We start from the raw sequence: 19,067 nt of genomic DNA on the forward strand, positions 1-19,067 counted from the left end.
TCACCCAGAATGGAGATAACTTTATCAACAAGACAATCAGCACCTTCAAGAACTATGACATTGATTTTGTTGGGGGTCATAGGATGATGACAGTATGGTGATTATATAATCCTGTATTTTCTTATTCTTTCCGCAATTAATTAATACGCACTTCTGTCTTTAACAGGTTACAATGGTTCCCTTGTTTTCACTCTTTATTGACATGCTGTGTATGTTCCTGCCTTGAAATATAAATTATAATATGACTGAACTGTCCAACTCAGCTCATGTCATTTTCATTTATGAATTTATGCAAGTTAACATGATATACTGTTTATAACCCATTTTTACTTCCTACTTTAATCTGATGTGTTTCCTAGTGAAGCAAGAAATTCAACATAAAAAAGGGTAGGGTGGGACTTTTTCCATTGGAAATGGATTGGATCATGAAAAGTGTCCCATTACCTACATCACACAATAGACCCAGGTGGTTGGAGGGGAGGGGTCGAAAAGTAAGAGATCAGATGAAAAAGAAAGATGTTTCAGGGAAGAGACCAAGTTATTACATTTTCATAAAAGATTACAAAGACTTACTTTTCTTTTCTTGGCATAATGTGCACTGATGAATTATGCACAATGAGACCAGGAATGTGCATTAAGAAACTAAATAGGGTTAATTTTTATGTCAAGTTGACTTTAATGTATATATCCATCAAATTGGCCCAAATGGGATGAAGACAATCCAAATATTCAATGTTGCGTATTACAGTGAATAAAGCAGCATTCAGCACCATCTGACCAAAAATTGGTTGAGAGATTGATTTAAACCATGTTAAAATTGAACATAGTTAAGTTTACATTTACAAGAGCATTCACTCTTTTCCAAAGCAACTTCGAGTGCACAAACCATACACATTAGTATGTGAATTCCATGGGAATCAAAGCCGTGTCCTTGGTATTGCTAGCGCCATTCTCTGCAAGTCGAGCTACTGAAACAATAAGAAGCAATAATCTGCATTGGTACTTTACTTATCCCACTTATTTGATCTGCAATTTGACAATGAAATACGTAGCATTTTACACTTTAACTGTAATTATGGGCTTTAGGCTCCATCATTGTCATCATTAAGCTGAGACGATTAACAAGATGTGTTAAATGATAACAGCAGATGGTTGCCGTAGTCTTGTTTATCTCTTGTTACAGGAATTGAGAGTTTCTAACTTAGTGCGATGCATGTCTTCTAGAAATCTTTATCTTGTTGAGCTCTGAACTGCCAGCCACCACTTAACTTAACAACTGTACCTGTAACACAACTGTCTGTCAATTCATCAAACTCAGTTTTCCCTCATTCCCTTAGTGCTGTATGCCACTTGTTCACCTGAGTCTGCTTATCTATAGTAGGAAAATGATGAAACCATAAAATTATGAATGTACATAATTATGAATGGACTGTGATTTAGGAGTCCTTTCATTTCGTAGACCACATAATGTATGCATAGATATGTGCCTGTTTGGTGTACGACATATTGCATTTAGGGTCTACCATAGCTACAGCTGGAAAGTCATTTAACAAGAAGACAGGGAGATGTGTGCAACAAGAAATGTGGGTTAGATGTATCGGACTCTTCCTTTGACAGGCAAGACGAGAACAGACAGCAAGAAAGATGATGTGATGACTGTAGTGTGGCTCCTGCAGCTTTCATGAAAAAGTGATGGACTCTTGCGTACTCAGTGTGTTGGCTCTATATACAGTATATGCTCCCTTGTGCACTAAAAGGATGGCTACAAAATGAAAATGGAGAAACAATTAAATAAATAAAGATGCAGTGTATGGATGTGATCTGTTTTATGTAGTACTTGGAGACAACAATCTTTTTCTGGCTAAGAACATTTATAAATATTATATATTTATATAAGTTTTTACCAGGATTATGAGGAAATTCAGGTATGACTTTCAAAGGAATAATTGCAAAACAAGCCACTGATCTAAGTCCATTCATGACGAAGTACAGAAAAAAATTAATGTTTATGATTCAGATTTTTCTGATTCTGCAAATTTGTGACACTGACCATTTTGACTCTTGCTATATATTTAATTGCTTTCATTGAAGCACAGAAGAGGCTCTTTGGAACATTCTCAAATCATACTGGGATCCGGATAATTAAAAGGGGAGACAGTACAAAACACCAAGAAATTAATGTACATTTTGTTCAAATTTTAATGCTGAAAATATTATTTGTAATGGAAAACAATATATTACATTAGAAAAATAAAAAAAACAGAAGCAACATTTGGACTCAACATTTGAATCCCAATGTATATTCAAATAGTTATACAGTACTGAGCAAAATTCTCAGGCACATAAGATGCTTCACAAAAGCATTTGTCTTAAGAATGTTATTTATATCTTCAGCTTTAGTGTGTCAATAGGAAATATAAATGTTAGACTCCAAAACATTACTTTTGCAAATAGGAAAGATTAGAATAGAAGAACAGGGAGCCCTGCAATAGATGTCATGGCCCCCAGAAAGCCCCCCACTTAACATTGTGTCAGTCTGAGATTACATAAAGAGACAGAAGCAATTGAGACATCCTAAATAGATAGAAGACTGTGGCGAATTCTCCAAGAAGCTTGGAACATTCTATCTGCCAAAAAACAAGAAAAACTGTGTCCAGGACTACCTAGGAGAAAACCTAGTGGTCACATTGAATATTGATTCAGCTTTTTTAAGTTTATTGGACTTTGAATGACATTAAGTGATAAATGAAAACTATTTATGTCGTAATTTTTTGAAGACATCCTCACTATGCAAAATGTTTCACAAATGCCTAAAAAAAAGTGCACAGTACTGTACATCTAAAAACAACATCTACACATGCAACAACGGTGTAAGGAATATTCCAGGTTCAATAAAAGTTAAGCTCAGTTGACAGCATTTGTGGCATAAAAAAAATTAAAAAATAACTTAAACTCAACCATACTTTTCTTTGAAATAAAAAAAAATAAATAATCAATTTAAAAACACTAAGGTGAGACAATTTTTGAAGGGTTAAATTTTATAATTGAATTCTTCTAACATTTATTCTTCTGTTAAATCTTTGTAATATTTGAGCTGTAAAGTGGTTCAAATCATAATTTTAGGGTAAACAAGAGGGTAAACATCTTCATAGCAACAAAGTTTAAAATTACAATTAACTTTACATTGAAAAGGTTAGAAAGTGATTTTTATCACACTAAAATCATGTTCACATGCATAGCCTATTGTTCACATCTTGGCTATACTTTTAAAAAAATGATTTTAGCATTTACGGATTGGACCCATTCGTGCCTCACAGTAACCCAGATTTCTTGTTTTTATCCTTTCTTTTAAAGAAAAGGAGGGACAAGTTTAAATGATATTTTGTGGTAATTAACGTTATGTCACAAATTGTCGATTGAACTAAATTTGTAGTGAACACAGAATATTTCCTTACAAAAAGCACTTTCAGTTCAAAAGCGCACCTCATCATCAGCATCTGCAGCATCTCATTCGACCTGTTCTGACTGACACTCCAATGTTGTACTGAAAGAAAAGGTTACATCACATACACACAGGGTTGGGAGGGTTAGTTTTGAAATGTATTCCACAACAGATTACAGAATACAGGTAAAATGTAATTTGTAACATGTTCCGTTAGATTACTCAAGGTCAGTAGTGTATTCTAAATAATTTTTTCAATTGGTTTGACTATAAAAACTCGGTAAGACAAAATACACACGTTAAAAATACATTCTCTATATAAATATAAATAAGCCCACGCAGTATCAATTAAAAGTAAGTATAAAATAAAAGAGAGCAGAGTAGTGCAGTGCAGTGTAGAACCAGAGGTGGAGTGTGGAGAGTGTCAGGGTGGGTACCGGGCATTGTTGATAAGGCAAGTGGCGGATGGGAAGAAACTGTTCTTGTGGCATGAGGTTTTTGTCCTGATGGACCTCAGCCTTCTGCCAGAGGGGAGTGACTCAAAGAGATTGTGGCCATGGTGGGAGAGATCAGCCACAATCTTTCCAGCACGCTTCAGGGTCCTGGAGTCGTACAGGTCCTGGAGCGGTGGCAGATTGCAGCCAATCACCTTCTCTGCAGACCGGATGACACACTGCAGTCTGCCCTTGTCCTTGGCAGTAGTAGCAGTGTACCAGATAGTGATGGAGGAAGTGAGGATGGACTCGATGATGGCTGTGTAGAAGTGCACCATCATTGACTTTGGCAGGTTGAATTTCTTCAGCTGCCACAGGAAGTACATCATCTGTTGTGCTTTCTTGATGAGGGTGCTGATGTTCAGCTCCCACTTGAGGTCCTGGGAGATGATAGTTCCCAGGAAGCGGAAAGACTCCACAGTGTCAATTGCAGGTGAGGCTGAGTTCTTCCTGAAGTCCACAACCATCTCCACTGTCTTTAGAGCGTTGAGCTCTAGGTTGTTTTGGTTGCACCAGGTCACCAGGTGGTCGACCTCCCACCTGTAGGCGGACTCGTCACCATCAGAGATGAGTCCGATGAGGGAGGTGTCGTCCGCAAACTTCAGAAGCTTGACGGACTGGTGTTAGTGTACAGGGAGAAGAGCAGGGGAGAAAGAACGCAGCCCTGGGGGGATCCAGTGCTAATGGTCTGTGAGTCGGAGACGTGTTTCCCCAGCCTCACATGCTGCTTCCTGTCAGACAGGAAGTCAGTGATCCACCTGCAGGTGGAGTCAGGCACACTTAGCTGGGAGAGCTTCTCCTGGAGCAGAGCCGGGATGATGGTGTTAATATGATATTCTTGTTAAAAAATATGATCGTGCTGGTACATGAGCATATAAAATGAGTAGAAATATAATTTTAGCTTAGCGTAAATCTGACAATATACACAAGGTTTATTTCTATTTCTTCTGCTCCAAATTTACTTCAAACTTACTTCTCTGTCTGCTCGTATGAATGTTACACATCATAAGAAAGTGTTTCACCGCTGTTCAAATGCACTTTGTTTCACATCATTTATATGTATAAATGTTTTCCATCTGAAAGGACTAAATATTAAATGAAACAAATACAAATAAAATGCAAAGTAATCTCTTCTGTAATCAAAACACTTTTGGATGTAACTGTATTCTAATTACCAATGATCCAGTGGAATACAATTACTTATATTTTGTATTTTAAATACGTAATCCCTTAACATGTATTCTGTTACTCCCCAACCCTGCTTATACAGTACCTGTTACTCAAGCATCATTGAAAAAAAAACCCTGAGATTTCAAGGGCCTACAAGTGGAGGTGTATTACTGGCACACTTGTGTAGCCTTGCACAAAAATACTGTAGACGAGCACTGGCTGGTGTACAGTGCATTCATAAAATATCCAGACCCTTTTTCACATTTTTGTAATGTTGCAGCCTTAAGCTAAAATGCTTTAAATAATTTTTTTATTAAATTATGTATTCATTAAAATCTTTTTTTGTATTCATGACACTTGAAATTTAGCTCAGGTGCTTTCCATTTCTCTGGATAATCTTTGAGGTGTTTCAACACTTTGATTGGAGTACATCTGTGATTTGGAAAGGCACACACCTGTCTATATAAGGTCTCACAGCTGAAAATGCATCTCAGAGCAAAAACCAAGCCATGAGATGGGAGAAACGTGCAGAAGGACAGCCATCACAGCAACACCACTGATCTGGGCTTTATTGCAGAGTGGCCAGATGGAAGCCTCTCCTCAATGCAAGACACCTAAAAAGCACCTAAAGGACTCTCAGAATGTGAGAAACAAGATTCTCTGTTCTGATGAAACGAAGATTGAACTGTTTGGCCTCAATTACAAGTGTCATGTCTAGAGGAAACCATGCACTGCTCATCACGCAATACCATCCCAACGGTGAAGCATGGTGGTAGTAGCATCATACTGTAATGTTACTTTTCACCTGCAGTGACTGGGGACTAGTCAGGGTTGAAGGAAAGCTGAATACAGCGATATCTTTAAATGATAACCTGATCCAGAGTGCTCAGGACCTCAAACTAGTAGTAGTATCCTGTTTTTATTCAAACAATTGAGAACATTTTGTTTGTATACAGATGCACAAAACAAAACAAAAAAATATGTATCTCCATGTCTTCCATTCGAGTCAACTCTTCCTGCACATCTCCAAACGGGATCTGCTTCCTGCACTTTCCCGAATTGCTGATTCAAGTATTAGACCTATTAGCATTATAATGCTTAATATAAAGATAATATAAAAAAGTATTGCAATAATTTAAATAAAGAAAAGTCATAATTATTAAAATGATAATTTTTTAATATTAGGCCATGCATACTATTTTTTACTGTACAATGTTATTCTTACTGTGCACTATTCCACGTGCATTTGTATCACAGTCTTTGTGTTATATTATCCAGGCATTAATCCAGGCATTATTAAAAGAGTAGTTGGCTTCAGGAGTTTGTTTGGAATATACTCATAGCAAAATACATGTGCAAATATAAATAGGATGTATATTTATGCAACAGTGCTCTTTACTCATCTCACTCGCATTAAAAACAGATTATATACTCCTTAGAATGCATCAACACCGTGGAAAGAACATAATGAAACAGTTATGCCAAATTATGTAAATAAATAATTTAACAGCATTTAACATAGTAATCTCTTTAGTGAGAATGCGTGAGAATGGTATAAATGTTTGTAGAACAGCAACAGCTGTTCAGGGGAAAAATTGTTTTTGTTTTTCTTTTTTTTTAATGGACTCTGTGTGTAGACCTTTCTTCTTAATTTTGTCTCGCAAAATCGTCACGGATTTGGTGAGAACAGGCTTCTAGCGCAGGCCTAACATTTGTCTCTCGTGGGCCGGATGTGGCCCGCGGTCCACCTATTGAGGAACCCTGGTTTAGAGTACCTGAGTGCATGTTAGTATGTGAAAGTCTGCAGTGTTTAATGGGTATGTACTTCTAAAACAAATAAACCTTTGGCAAAAATGTGATTTCCAAGATTAGATTGTAAGTCTAACCCTGAAAATGTAATTACCAATTTACAAAACACAGTTTTTGATCTTCTTTATCTTCTTTAAATTGCTTGCTTACTTTTTATAGCTTTTAAAATAATATCAGGTCAAATAGAATTCATTACTGGCCTCTGTGCTAGAAAGAAACCCTTTTTATGCATGCATTAGATGTAAAATTGAATGAAGCCAAGGAATTGGTTAATTAAGATTAATTGGATTGTAAAAGGTCGGATGTGTGCAAAACTAAAGGTCATGGCTGCATTGGTGTGAACAGAAAGCAATTTCTACAACATTAGGCTCTACAACAAATGAACCTAGGCTTCAGCCGTGTTGTTCCTGAATTAAATCACATTAATTTTACACATTTCAGGACGCTCTAAAAATCTCAAAGAGGCTTCATTCTAATTTACATATCAGCTGAGAAATGTCCTTTCAGTTCATTTATTCTAAAGGCTTACTGTATGTAGCAGAACAGTGTAAATCCATGTGAATAGTAACGATTGTCCCCTAACAACGTTAATCCATATGTTCCGAGTTCTTGTACTTTGGGCCTTGAGATTTATGCAGGGATTTGTGTGAGTATGTGGGAGTGATTTTTCCATATATAGTTTAACTGAGCACATGTCGCAGTAATGAAGCTGATCCGATTAATAGGGTAGTGAAGTGAATAAAATGCGGTTTAGATTAGAATACTCACTCCAGCCGCTGGTGATCACAGGTTTCAGGTCTCCATCAACACCTCCTCAGGACACGAAAAAATCAACATAACTTTTCAAAATGACTGCTGATTATAACGGTTACTGGAAAATGATCTCCAATGACAACTTTGAAGAGTATCTCAAAGCTCTCGGTGAGTTTTTTTTTTTTTTTTTTCATTATTGGGGAAATAAGAACATAGTAGGCCTATTGCGTGACATATGCATATTTTTTGATAAAACAGATAATTCGTTCCGGTGTTATGGATCAACTGGGAATTGTGTTAACTGGGGAAGCGTGCGAGCACGTGAATAATTTAACCTGCGTTTTCAGCAAAGAAAATGTGTTTTACACGTCATGCAAAAATGCTGGTATCATTATTAACCCGCTTTGTATGATCAATGTCTGTTCCAATGAATTTGACACAGTTTAAGAGACACAGTTTAACATGATTTCACAGGGCAGCACAGGGCCCATGTCAACGTGGGACATTGGTTTGAATGAGAACTGGTGATGACATTTGTCATAGTAGTACATCCAATGTGGAAGTCTTTTATTTGCAACACTGAAGAATCAACAAAAGGCATATACACTTAAATGAGTTTACCCCTAGACCAACTACTGCTGGTCTAGGGGTAGTGTGTTTGTTAAATATGTATACAGACTTCAGGGTTCAATTCCCAGTCATTATCAACATTTTTATTGAAATTGTTGAAAAAGGTTCTGTGCACTGCCAAAAGATGATCTTTCAGAACAGTACAATATTTTTTGGTGGAGAGCAAGTACAAAAGCCAAATTGACCAATGGGTGAGAATAAATGGTAGGCCTACTCTGAGAAAGCATGAGAAAGTTCTTCAGAAACATTATGATTTGGGTTTTTAGGCAAAATCTTATGATTTTAGAGTATACTGCAATTTCGATTATAATTTGATCTATTAAAATAAATATAATAAATTGTGCCTGTGTATGTAATATACAAAATAGTTTTCAATAGATCTGTTAAAAATACATCATAATCTGCAGCAAAGCATCAAATTTGTCCTGAATGATCAGGACTTGAACCCAGGTCGCTGGGCCACCTATAATTAATCATTCACTTTGTCGGAGATTTACTTAGGTCATCAAGTCATTATTCATTATAAATAAATGCAATTGAAAGTCTGTTATTGACACATAACAGCATATGATTCTTTAGTATTGCAAATAAAAGAATTCCACATGTGATTTGCTGCCCTTGACAAGCGTTATAGCCAGTTCCCATTCAAATCGATGTCCCATTGATGGGCAAACATTTTACCCTCTGAAACTGTTAAATCGCTCTTAAACTGTGTCAAAATCATTTGAATATACATCGATGAAATAATAAAAATGATACCAAAAAGTTGTATAATGTGCTAAACATATTTTCTTTTCTCCTTGACAATTCACTTTAAACGAATCTGCTGAAAATTCAAGTAAAGTTATTCACGTGCACACGCACATCCACTGTTATCACAAATCCGAGTTGATCCACAACACCGACACGGAATTCTGACTGTATAAGGCAAGCAAACTAGTTGATTAACAGCTGTGACCGCAGGAGAATTATGTGTTAGTTGCTACTTTTTATGGCATACTTTGGCCTAGACTAATTTACTAGCCTAAATTTTTTTTTCTAGCGTATCGTTTTTAAGACGACTTGTTACTTTTAGACAGTTTTGCGCAAGAACGTGTTCAATCTGAATGGCCCTTTACCACTTTCAAAATTTAGGGAAACACGTCTCTAGTTACATTCCATTATGTTACTAGAAGGAAGAATGGTTCATACATGAAGTAAATTATGTTTTTATTTAAATAAATAATAAAAAAAATTCTAAAATGTAATTGTCATTTGTTTGTATTTTAAAGGTGCACTCAGAATTTTTTTCCTCATTAAAAATGCATTTACTCCTGAATAAATTAACCGTAGTTATAAAACATATCTATAAAATCAAGACCACACAAGAAATGGAGCCTCTAGTCACATGGAAAGGGTCACCTTATGGGGAATACCATGTTAGGATCACATGACCACCAGAATGCTATTTACTTAATCTTTTTAATTGCCTTGTTATTGCATATATTACCTCATGGGTTAAATTAATCATAGTTAACCCAATTGTTTGATTGATGCTACATCCAGGCCCCTAGGTGTCAATGTCAGTCCAAGATCACATATTAAAAAAAAATACTGAGTGCACCTTTAAAGGAATAGTTCACCTCCAAAATGAAAATTCTCTCATCATTTGCTCACACTTATGCCACCCCAGATGTGTATGACTTTCTTTCATCTGCTGAACTCAAATTATTTTTTTTAGATACAATGCAAGTGAATGGGTGCCAAAATTTTGAAGCTCCAAGAAAATCACAAATGTCAGCATAAAAGTAATCCATAAGACTCCAGTGCGTAAATCAATGTCTTTGGAATTGATATGATAGGTGAGGGTGAGAAACAGCTCACATTCACATTATTCTTGTGTTTTTGGTTTCACATTCCTCATGCACACCACCCTCCTACTGAACAGGGAGAAGTATTTCTAGCAATAAAATTACTTAAATATTGATCTGTTTCTCACCAACACCTATCATTTCACTTCTGAAAATATGGATTTAACTACTGTAGTCATATAGAATAATCTTATGATGGCTTTGTGCCTTTTGAGCATCAACATTTTGGCACCCATCCACTTGCATTGCATGGATATGGACCTACAGAGCTGAAATATGCTTCTAAAAATCACAATTTGTGTACTGCAGAAGAAAGAAAGTCATACACATCTGGGATGGCATGAGGGAGAGTAAATGATGAGAGAATTATAATTGAGGGGTGAACTATCACTTTAATGTTATGTTTGAGTTAAGTATAGTTTACTTTCATTTATATAGATATATATATATAAATTTAAATACAGCAATGGGAATGCAAAGTTGCCATTTGAATCTCTCTAGATACAGTAGCTATGTAAATATGATACTGTGTTAAGAAGACTACTAACTACAATTTCAATTATTTTTTTCCTCCCACAATTCTTGAAGATGTTAATGTTGCTATCAGGAAAATTGCTGTCTTGTTAAAACCTGATAAAGATGTTACCCAGAATGGAGATCATTTTGACATCAAGACTATCAGCACATTCAAGAACTATGACATGAACTTTGTGGTTGGTCAGGAGTTTGAGGAAGACCTCAGTGCAGTTGATGGCAGGAAATGTATGGTAAGTGTGAGACATGGTTTTGAAGAATAATTGTCCTTTCTTTCCATTATAAGTATATTCCAGAAGAATGAATTGCACACTGACGGGAAGAGAGAACTTGACTAGACAGGAATTAGATTGTCTGCTGCTTTACAAAAAAATTTAAGTTTGATTGCCTCGTGGTGATTTGGTCACAGCAATGGTCCGGGATCTGAAAGAAAAATTTGATCCAGGTAAAATTAACCATGATTTCACTATAGTAATATTGTAGAAACCATTTATTTATTTATTTATTTTTGGTGGAACCCATAGTTTTTATGCAGTTAACCATGGTGTTAATACAGTAACCATGTATAATTTTGTGGTTACTATGATTTTATTACAAAACACCATGGTGATACTATGGTTAATGTATGTGATAAATCACTAGCTCTCTACTGAAGGAGGAAGCGGGGGCCAGGTGAGCAGTCCACGTAATTCTTTATGTACACTTTTCAGTCTACAGCAATGCTTTTCAGCCACACACTGAACATGCACGCCGAGTTTTTTGTGTCTCTCTCACCTCCGGTGGTCTGGACTGCCCTCTTATCCCTCTCCAGCTCTCACTGTAACACAGAACATCTGTTAGAAATAATTTCCCACAGGTGTCAATCCTTACTGTTCTTGCTCTCGTGGCCTTGCTCTCCACAGATGTTGCTTGGCCATGCCCACATCACCACAATTTAGTAAAACCATGGTTTATTTTTGTAAGGTAAGGCTAGGGTTAGATTCAGGGGTTTTTGGGTGTAGGGTATCTGTAGGATTCTAAAGAAACACAATAAGCACACTGCTATTTAATTTTGAGTGCAAATACTATCTGCCACTTTTATACCAGGGTGCAAACAGCTTACACTATTTGCACTTATTGAAAAGACGATGATTTTTGTCTATCACACTTAGTGCAAATAGCCTCTAATTTTTGTAAATATTTGGCCAAGAAATAGCTCCAATAGCTTTGCTTTCTCATGTTATTTCTATTCACACGAATGACTTATTTTATTGTAATCCCCTAATATGGAATGCAGATAAGTACAGAAAGCCATTTAAAAAGGCAAGGATTGAAATATTAAGTGAAAGCTGCACAGAGTGCAACACATTTTTTTGTTGGCTTTTATATATATATATGTGTGTGTGTGTGTGTGTGTGTGTGTGTGTGTGTGTGTGTGTGTGTGTGTGTGTGTGTGTGTGTGTGTGTGTGTGTGTGTATGTAAATATTTAATGGTTCAGTCTCATTTAATATGCACAAGGTATTAATTATTTATTCTGAATAAAAGTGCAGATAGATTAAGGCTTGGATAGAGTTAAACATTACTAGTTAAAGGTTTACCACTAGAGATCTCTTGAAGTACATTGGGAATGCATTCATTATAGTTGTACAGGTGCTTTGAGGTGCAACTGATTACCTGAACGCTATAACTCCCATTTTGAAAATAAATGTGATTGAGCTGTAGTTAAAATTAATAAACAAACCACAACTTTCATGATTTGCATAACTGGGCAGGCTCTCACACTGAAACACCTGGTCTACAGGTGTATATATATATATATATATATATATATATATATATATATATATATATATGCATTGCTATTCTTTACTGGTTCATTTCATCTCATAGACCACCATCAGCTGGGATGGAGACAAGCTGGTGTGTGTACAGAAAGGAGAGATTGAAGGCAGGGGCTGGACCCACTGGATTGATGGAGACGAACTTCACTTGGTATGTATATTCCAATAAATTCATCTAAAGAACATCTTTCCATATACAGACACATTTGCCACTGTTTAAAAAAGACTGTGTTCTTGTAAATCTGCTTTTAGAGTTAGTTACTGTAAAACATACGGTAATTGAGGATACAAATGGCATGCACTCACCAATGTTAATTAGGTGCACATTGCAGGGGACACCAGGACTTGATTATCGTTTCAAGGCTATTGTGCTATTGAACTCAAAGCTATTTAAAATGATAACAGCAGATGTTCCAGCACATCTGTGTGTTGTTGTATTTAATTAAATCTAGCAACACCTATAGAGAAAGGGTCTGAAAGTCTGCTGAAGGATCTGAATGTAAGCACAGTGGCACCTGCTGGTGATAAGTGCAATTTTGGTAAACTATGCCTAAAAATTAATTGGATGCTTTGATATTTATTAAGACAGGCAAATCCAGATTTTTTTTTTTCTATTTTTTTATTTTTATTCAACTACAAAGAAGAGGTCTGCTTATATCTCTCTGCTTTTATTTATATATACATAGACATGCATACATATATACATACATATTTATGTATATGTGTATGTATGTATATGTGTATGTATGTGTAATATCAAATAATATATCTTTTTTATTTATTTTATTCTTTTTTGCAGGAGCTGAGAGCAGCTGGTGTTGTGAGCAAGCAGGTCTTCAAGAAGTCTTAAGCCTACACTGTATAGTAGGGCCCCCTTCTGGAGAAGACACTGAAATCACCCTGCCCAAAGCTGTCTATCCATTCACCCATTCTTTCATTCATCAGTCTGCTTGTCCTGTAGTATTCCAACACCCCCAAGTGTGCCTTTCTAGATAGAAATATAAATATCCATCAACAGACAAAGCTTGTTCTAGATTAAGCAATTCATTTTGTTGTTATCTTGGAAGCCTATCAAATTTATGTGAGTTGGAAAGATGATGTGAGAGTTTGTTGCTGGTCTGCTGCATTTCTTAAAGAGTATATTGATACACTCAGACATGGCACAAATGTGTGGGCTCTTGAGTGTGCCCCTGTTGAAACCCAATCAATGACAAATAAAGATAATTGAATTAATCGCTTGCAACTGTTGGTGTGTTTTTATTATTAGTAGTAGTAGTTGTAGTATTTTGGCAGTATGTTTGAGCCAGAACATAACTTAACATAGAAGACCATGATACATGTGGCCAGATGATTTTCTTTATTTGATACTTTTGCCTATATGATATGCTTGAAATAAAATATAATCATTTATGCAATCGCATTCATATATCCACGTTAATGTACTAATTTCTCTATTCGTATCATCATTGTACTCATGTATCTGTACATTCATACTATCAATGTACTCAGTTATGTTCAACGTGTATGCTGGAATATTAGGTTGTTCTCTTTGTATGACATTGTATGAGAGTTCGTGCAAACTCGAATACCTCCAAAGACCGCAGAGTCGGAGTCAGATAGAACTAAGTGTCTGTTTTTATTCTTTATTCTATTGCTTTGCTCATCATGAAGAGTTCAGTCATTTACAATGCAGTACCTAGCTACAACAAACATGCAAGGGGGTCTGTTTTGGACATTTTGACTTAACCACAGCTTTCGCACCTCAGTAAGTCAGAGCGCGCTGACCTGACAACCTGAGTTATTGCAGGACATCACGCAGAACTCTTGCACCTAAAAAGGAAGTGCTTTTGCACTTACACATAGGATATGTAGACTCTAACGAATCTTTGGTTGGCAGACTAATCTCTAACTTTTTGCTCTCCGCAACTGACTCCAGATCTGAAGCTTCAAATCATCTCTGTACTTTGACTTTTTCTCGTTTACTTAATTCCTTAGACGAAGCAATACTTTGTATTATTAGTTTTGTTCCAGGACTTAGTACTTGGCTATATCTTTAGATTTATTTTCTCAACATTTATAACCAAACCTTTTTATTTCTGTATTGTTACATTTCTTCAAAGTTCTTCTTTAGATTGATTTTATTTCATTTATTATTTTTTACAAATTAATGTTATTCTTTCTACAAATCATCTGATTTATTGAATTTATTTCCATTTGCTAGATCTTTCTGCACCAGAACCTATACAATATCAGAGTATTTACTGTTTGTGTCTATGTGTTCCCATTTTATTTTCTTGTAAAAAGCTTAGTCCAAACTTTCTTTTATTGATGTCAATAATTGAAGGAATAAAAAAGACAACATAATTAAAAGATGACAATGTTAAACGCACTAATGACTGTTATTATCAGGCAGACAGCAAATCACGATAAAATACTTGTGGTTGAAGGCACCTCAGTCGAGAACTTGTCTCTTAAAAACTTGCTTACACACCATGCCGCAGGCTTGCATTTCCTGAAAAACAAAATTATTTAAAGCTATTTTTAAGACATACATACATACACATTATTTTAAAATAAAGACATATGTATTAAATTTAAAGAATAATGCACAGCTTATTTTTAAATAATGTCTGGCTGAATGCACTATTGCATTATCTCGCTTGTTACACAGCTATCCACTAAATAATTAAATGGACATGGCATATTTATTTGTTGAAATAATTTTGAACATAATAACATGGTAATAACATGGTGTGATATGACAGACATGAAACCACCACCACTATGTAGGAAATTTAAATGACAAGAGTCATTAATACAGTTTGTGTTCACTGCACAAGAATATTTGACCTGCAGAATGCCACAATTGACTAATCACTATCAATTAGTCTCTAGAGAGCTATGCATTCTCTGAAAAAAAAAAAAGTACTAAACCTTTTAAGGAATACGGACTGTAACTGGCATGGTACCTCTCAATGAGTATTTGTTTTTTAACAATTGTGTACATAATTGTACCCAAAAAATATAGTTCACCCAAAAGTATAAATTATCTCATCATTTACTCACCCTCATGCCATCTGAGATGTTTATGACTTTCATTCTTCTGAAGAACACAAACAACGATTAAAAAAAAAAAAAGAAAAAAAAAAAGCCCTGTAGGTTTATTACAATGCAAGTCATCAGGGTCCAAAACTTTGAAGCTCCAAAAAGCACAAAAATGCAGCTGAAATGTAATCCATATGACAAGAGTGGTTTAATTAATCTCTTCTTAAGCAATAGGATAGGTATCTGAGAGAAACAGATAAATATTTAAAATGTTTTAACTATTAATATTTGCTTCCGGCCAGAAGTCCTATGCGCATCCACAAGAGGGCTGAGTGAGTGCATTGGCATGTTCATGTGAGAACTGATGAGAAAAAGAAACATATACAAATATATATGTATTGCAAACCAATGAAGCTTCTGTACAGCATTCCTCTTCCTCCCTTTTTCTCAGTAAACAACACTGTGCTTCCAAATGTTTCCGCGCACTGCAGAAGAAACAAGGTCATACGCATCTATAATTGCAAGTGGGTGAATAAATAATTAAATAATTTTTGGGTGAACTATTCTTTTATGGAGAACAAAAAAATTTATAAATGCACATTTAAAGGTACATAATTAGCCTTTAGGGTACAATTATGTACCCAAAGCGAAATAAAAAGTCCCTTTGGCTTGAGGGGTACCAACCCAGTGATGTCCCATTTACCTTAGATGGACTTAGACTTACCTTACCTTAGTTCACCCAAAAATGAAAATTCCCTCATCAATTACTCACCCTCATGACATCCCAGATGTGTATGCCTGTCTTTCATCTGCTGAAAGCAAATTAAGATTTTCAGAAGAATTTCTCATCTCGTATGGTCCATTCAATGCAAGTGAATGGGTGGCAAAATTTGGAAGCACCAAATATCAAACAAGTCAGCATAAAAGTAATCCATAGTTAATCCAGTGATTAAATAAATATCTGCAGAAGTTATATGATAGGTGTGGGTGAGAAACAGAACAGAACAGATCTTGTGTTTGTGGTGATTCACAATCTTCATGCATATTGCCACCTAATGGGCAGGGATGACATTTTCAAGCAAAAAAGGACCTAAATACTGATCTGTTTCTCAGCCACACCTATCATATCACTTCTTAAAATATGTTTTAAAGCACTGGAGTCATATGGGATTACTTTTATGATGCCTTTATGTGCTTTTTGGAGCGTCACAATTTTGGCACCCATTCACTTGCATTGTATGGACCAACAGAGCTGAGATAGTCTTCTAAAAATCTTCATTTGTGTTCTGGAGAAGAAAGAAACTTATACACATCTGGGATGTCATGAGGGTGAGTAAATGATTGAGAATTTAAAAATTTAGGTGAACTATCTTTAAAACTATAACTTTAAAAGCTAAAACATAAAATCTGAGAATGATTTTCAGAATATACACACTTAAATACAGTATGTTTGTTATCGCCATAGACTGTGTAGATGTGTGTACTGATGCTCTCTCATTAATTACACAGTTGACTACATTAACAGCAAGAAGCAGTAAAGTGTGACCTTTCATAAGACAACATGCCTTGTCCTCATGTGAACCGTGTCCTCAGTCTTACCACATGTAACTCATCTCCATTCACCCATTGTGTCCAGCCTCTTCCCTCCTTCTCTCCTTTCTGTACACACACCAGTTTGTCTCCCTCCCAGTTTACGGTAGTCTAGGATAAGGACAACAAAAGCATGTGAGAGGGATTGTGCTTTTTACCAAACATAAATCAGTATATTTAACACACGATCTTGTCTATTATTATTAGTATTATTATATACTGTACACCCAAAAATTTGGAGTGCAATTTTGTCGTCATCCACATTCACTGTGTATTGAACACATCCATGCAAAATACTGTAGTGACATTCCTATTCTAGTTGACATGTGTTCCCAGAGCAACAGGTGTTTGAAGCATTAGACAAAACCCCTCATGGATTTAAGCTTCAATAGGTCATTGTATGTAAATCCCATTTACTGACACAGTCATTTATCACTGTGACCTAGGACAAGCAATGCTACTTTACAATATTTATACTCCTTAGTATAAATGCATTAAACCATGTGTAATCTGATATTTCAGTTCAGTAGCACTTTAAGGCGTACCTTTGTAAGGAAGTCACTTACCATGCATTTCCTATCATCTATGCCAACCAAATCCTCCTCAAACTCCTTTCCAACATCAAACTCCATGTGGTAATTCCTAAAGGTGCTGAGAGTCTTGATATTAAAATGATCACCATTCTGAACAATCTCCTTATCAAGGATGAGATAGCTGGCAATTTTTCTGGTGATAATATTTACATCTGTAAGTCGAATAAACATAGAATTGGTCAACCACAGCCATATATGGAACATGAGCCACTTTATTCATTATACTGTATGTATAACACAATACAAACAGGCTTGCCAGAGGTATTAAAACAAATCACTTGAATAACAAAATGTAAGCATGTATTTAATCCCATGCCGAAATAACCAAGGGAACTGCGTGAGTTTCAATGTCTGTCTTCAACAGAATGTATTCTCTAACATTTTTACATACATCTTTCAGAAAAGCACATTAATTGCACAGGAGAATAATGAAGAATTAAAAAAGAAAATGAAGAATTGAGTTTCCCTACCAAGTGCTTCCATATATTCATCAAAGTTTTCATTGCTTATCATTTTCCAATATCCATTCATGTCTGTGGAAGACATCTAGAGTATGTTGCCTTCTACGTTCTCCTCTGTACCGAAGTTTCAACATCAGAGTGCATTGTGGTGTCTCAATACACAAGCCAAATTGTAATCCTAAAGCCAATTAGGGCCTTTGGATTATCTCAAGAGCATGTACATGTGGTGGCACTTCTGTTGTGCATTTGTTCTTTCTTTCATTTTGTTTACAGGAGCTCTGTCATCTGCAGTGTATTCTGATGCTTGATGCATCTCTTGAAATTCAGCTGTTGAATGTGAACAGACAGATGTGTCAGTTTGTAATTGTTGTGATTCTCGACTTGTCATTAACACAAGAATCAATCAAAGCAACGATCACAATGCTGTCAAAAAGGCTTCCATTTCTGCCTCTAGAGAGAGAGGGTTTGTAAAAAGACAAAATTGTTTACCTCACAAATAGGAGTGGATGGCTGTCAGATATAAAGCCAGTCATGTCTTCCTGATTATAAATTGCACTGAAATTTTGACAGTGTAGTTTAGAATAAGGTGCAATAGCTTTCAGGATGAGGTATTCTTAAGATGTTTGTTTTTCTGATCATGCTCTATTAGCCTGTCACCAGCTAAAACTCCTTTGCCAAATTAACCTGCCTTTAGTTTATCTGTGGATAACAGCAGGGGTGGAGCCAAGAGTTTTTCACAGGGGTGGCCGGGCAGGGACCGGCGATCAGTCTGTGGTGGAACAGAAATTTTCAGGCAGTAAACATTAAGTCTTGTGCTCAAAAAAGGCAATTGCGAGTGGTGGCCAATGGGGTTGCCCCCTAGCTCCATGATGTAG

At 35.9% G+C, this 19,067-nt stretch overlaps 2 protein-coding genes across 3 annotated transcripts; one reads left to right on the plus strand and one right to left on the minus strand.

The window, feature by feature from the left end:
• The first annotated feature begins 7,690 nt into the window (after positions 1-7,690).
• On the plus strand, positions 7,691-13,735 carry rbp1.1 (retinol binding protein 1, cellular, tandem duplicate 1). The gene is made up of 4 exons (XM_052128911.1): positions 7,691-7,836; positions 10,737-10,915; positions 12,553-12,654; positions 13,303-13,735. Exons 1-4 carry the CDS (start codon positions 7,764-7,766, stop codon positions 13,351-13,353), a joined length of 405 nt encoding a protein of 134 aa, XP_051984871.1. The 5' UTR covers positions 7,691-7,763; the 3' UTR covers positions 13,354-13,735.
• On the minus strand, positions 10,953-18,306 carry rbp1.2 (retinol binding protein 1, cellular, tandem duplicate 2). 2 transcript variants are annotated; one of them, XM_052128910.1, is made up of 6 exons: positions 18,202-18,306; positions 17,705-17,883; positions 17,148-17,249; positions 14,955-15,015; positions 11,457-11,499; positions 10,953-11,105 (listed from the first exon to the last, which is right to left on the minus strand). In XM_052128910.1, the coding sequence occupies exons 1-4, from the start codon at positions 18,275-18,277 to the stop codon at positions 14,956-14,958; spliced, it is 417 nt and encodes a 138-aa protein (XP_051984870.1). In that variant the 5' UTR covers positions 18,278-18,306; the 3' UTR covers positions 10,953-11,105; positions 11,457-11,499; position 14,955. The 2 variants fall into 2 exon arrangements, with proteins under 2 accessions (XP_051984870.1, XP_051984869.1); XM_052128909.1 differs by lacking the exons at positions 10,953-11,105; positions 11,457-11,499 and having other exon boundaries at positions 13,882-15,015.
• Positions 18,307-19,067: the final 761 nt, after the last annotated feature.

This window comes from Xyrauchen texanus, chromosome 6, assembly GCF_025860055.1.
Source record: "Xyrauchen texanus isolate HMW12.3.18 chromosome 6, RBS_HiC_50CHRs, whole genome shotgun sequence".
In the NCBI taxonomy this organism is placed as follows: domain Eukaryota; kingdom Metazoa; phylum Chordata; class Actinopteri; order Cypriniformes; family Catostomidae; genus Xyrauchen; species Xyrauchen texanus.

Excerpts from the sequence above, each read along its gene's own strand:
- rbp1.2 (XM_052128910.1), bottom strand. The coding sequence starts at position 18,277 with ATGTCTTCCACAGACATGAATGGATATTGGAAAATGATAAGCAATGAA. Across the intron at positions 17,884-18,201 it reads TGAATATATGGAAGCACTTG|ATGTAAATATTATCACCAGA; the intron begins GTAGGGAAACTC and ends TTCGACTTACAG. Across the intron at positions 15,016-17,147 it reads ATGGAGATGAGTTACATGTG|GAAATGCAAGCCTGCGGCAT; the intron begins GTAAGACTGAGG and ends TTTGTTTTTCAG.
- rbp1.1 (XM_052128911.1), top strand. The coding sequence starts at position 7,764 with ATGACTGCTGATTATAACGGTTACTGGAAAATGATCTCCAATGACAAC. Across the intron at positions 7,837-10,736 it reads AGAGTATCTCAAAGCTCTCG|ATGTTAATGTTGCTATCAGG; the intron begins GTGAGTTTTTTT and ends CAATTCTTGAAG. Across the intron at positions 10,916-12,552 it reads TTGATGGCAGGAAATGTATG|ACCACCATCAGCTGGGATGG; the intron begins GTAAGTGTGAGA and ends TTCATCTCATAG.